This window comes from Piliocolobus tephrosceles, chromosome 5, assembly GCF_002776525.5.
Source record: "Piliocolobus tephrosceles isolate RC106 chromosome 5, ASM277652v3, whole genome shotgun sequence".
Lineage (NCBI taxonomy): Eukaryota > Metazoa > Chordata > Mammalia > Primates > Cercopithecidae > Piliocolobus > Piliocolobus tephrosceles.
In genome coordinates this window covers 126,828,202-126,829,490 of record NC_045438.1, presented here as the reverse complement: position 1 = coordinate 126,829,490, position 1,289 = coordinate 126,828,202, and the positions used below count along the sequence as shown (strand labels likewise).

Below are 1,289 nucleotides of genomic sequence, written 5' to 3'. Positions count from 1 at the left end.
AAAAAAAAAAAAAAAAAAAAGAAAATGGTAACTATCAAACCAGTTGTGCCTTCCACTCCATCTCCAGGATAGAAGCCCAGTTACATCTTCTGACAAAAGGAAGAGGCTCTTATTACAGCACAGTCCAAACATAAAATGCAGCATGTTCACAGTGGGCCTGAGACAAATCCCCAATAGTTGGGGATACAGACTGTTTCCCCCACCAATACCAGGCAGGGACATTCCTGTCCTACCTTTCCCCTAAAGGAGGCAGGGTCCAAACTTCTCCATTCTTCATAATTACCATTCTTGAGGACAGGCCAAATCCAGTAAGCAATGGAGTAAAACAGCTGATGGGGGGCTATGTGTGAGAGGGGGTTGAGAAGGGGACTCCAGAGCCCCAGAACAAAAGCCACAGCTGGGAACCAGAGAAGGAGAGTAGACTCCATGTCTACCCTGGGTTTCTGGGGTCCGGGGACCTGACAGTCAGCACCTGCTTCTCCTGTGGAGTACCCCTGGTGACAGAGCTCAGCTGGCAGCTGCTCATCACTAACGAATCCCAGCTACCGGCACCTGCTGCTGTTTGCGGATCTTGTTGAAGAGTTCCATGTACTGGACCATGGTATCTGCTGGGCCGTAGACTGCATCATGTCTGTTCCCAAACACTGTGGGAGCCCCTGGTGTGTGGCTGCCTAGAAAACTCTGTAGGAACTCAAGCAGCAGGCTCCAGCAGTCACTAGCTACCACACAGGGGCCATACTCCACCTGGGAACCAAAAGCACAGAGAATGAGGGTGAATGAAGGCTAAGACAAGGTCTGCTTCTCTTGCACCTCCTGCCTCCTGCTCCCATCTTCCCCAACCCCAAGCTAAAGACATACACCTCCTAGCACAGTGTTGGTCCACAGGAAACATTCAACCCCAACACTGGGCTCAACACCCGCATCTTTAGGCATCTTTGACATTTCTCTTTCTGGAGCTGTGCCAACCTGCAGCCCTCCCAGAGGATCCAGAAGCAGATCTGGGCCCCTTTTGATGATCTCAGGACTGTGTTGTCCCTGCTATGCTGGGTAAAGATTCAAGGAGAGCTCAAGAAAATTCTAAGAGACATGACAAAGATAAAGAGAAGGAAAATGTGTGTGGTGGTGGTAAGTAGAGAGCAGAGTAGACACAAATGCTTATGAGTTTTTTTCAAGACCATATTTTACTCCCTAGGTAGAACCAACCTGGACTCTGACCCTAAGAAAGAATTTCCCAAATAGTGTGGCATGGGCCAAAAAATATACATCTTCATTTCTCCTTCTGCTCTCTT

The 1,289-nt window shown here is 48.7% G+C and overlaps 1 protein-coding gene across 3 annotated transcripts in view; it reads right to left on the bottom strand.

Annotated features, from left to right (window-relative positions):
- MED20 (mediator complex subunit 20) overlaps positions 1-1,289 on the bottom strand; it is a 15,804-nt gene continuing 14,515 nt past the window's right edge. For 2 of the 3 annotated variants that reach the window (XM_023212803.2, XM_023212804.2), the window contains exon 4: positions 97-744. In XM_023212803.2, coding sequence (XP_023068571.1) covers positions 529-744 — 216 coding nt within the window. In that variant the 3' untranslated portion in view covers positions 97-528. Of the gene's footprint in view, positions 745-1,289 lie in introns of all 3 variants that reach the window. The other variant, XM_023212802.2, reaches the window with a different exon arrangement.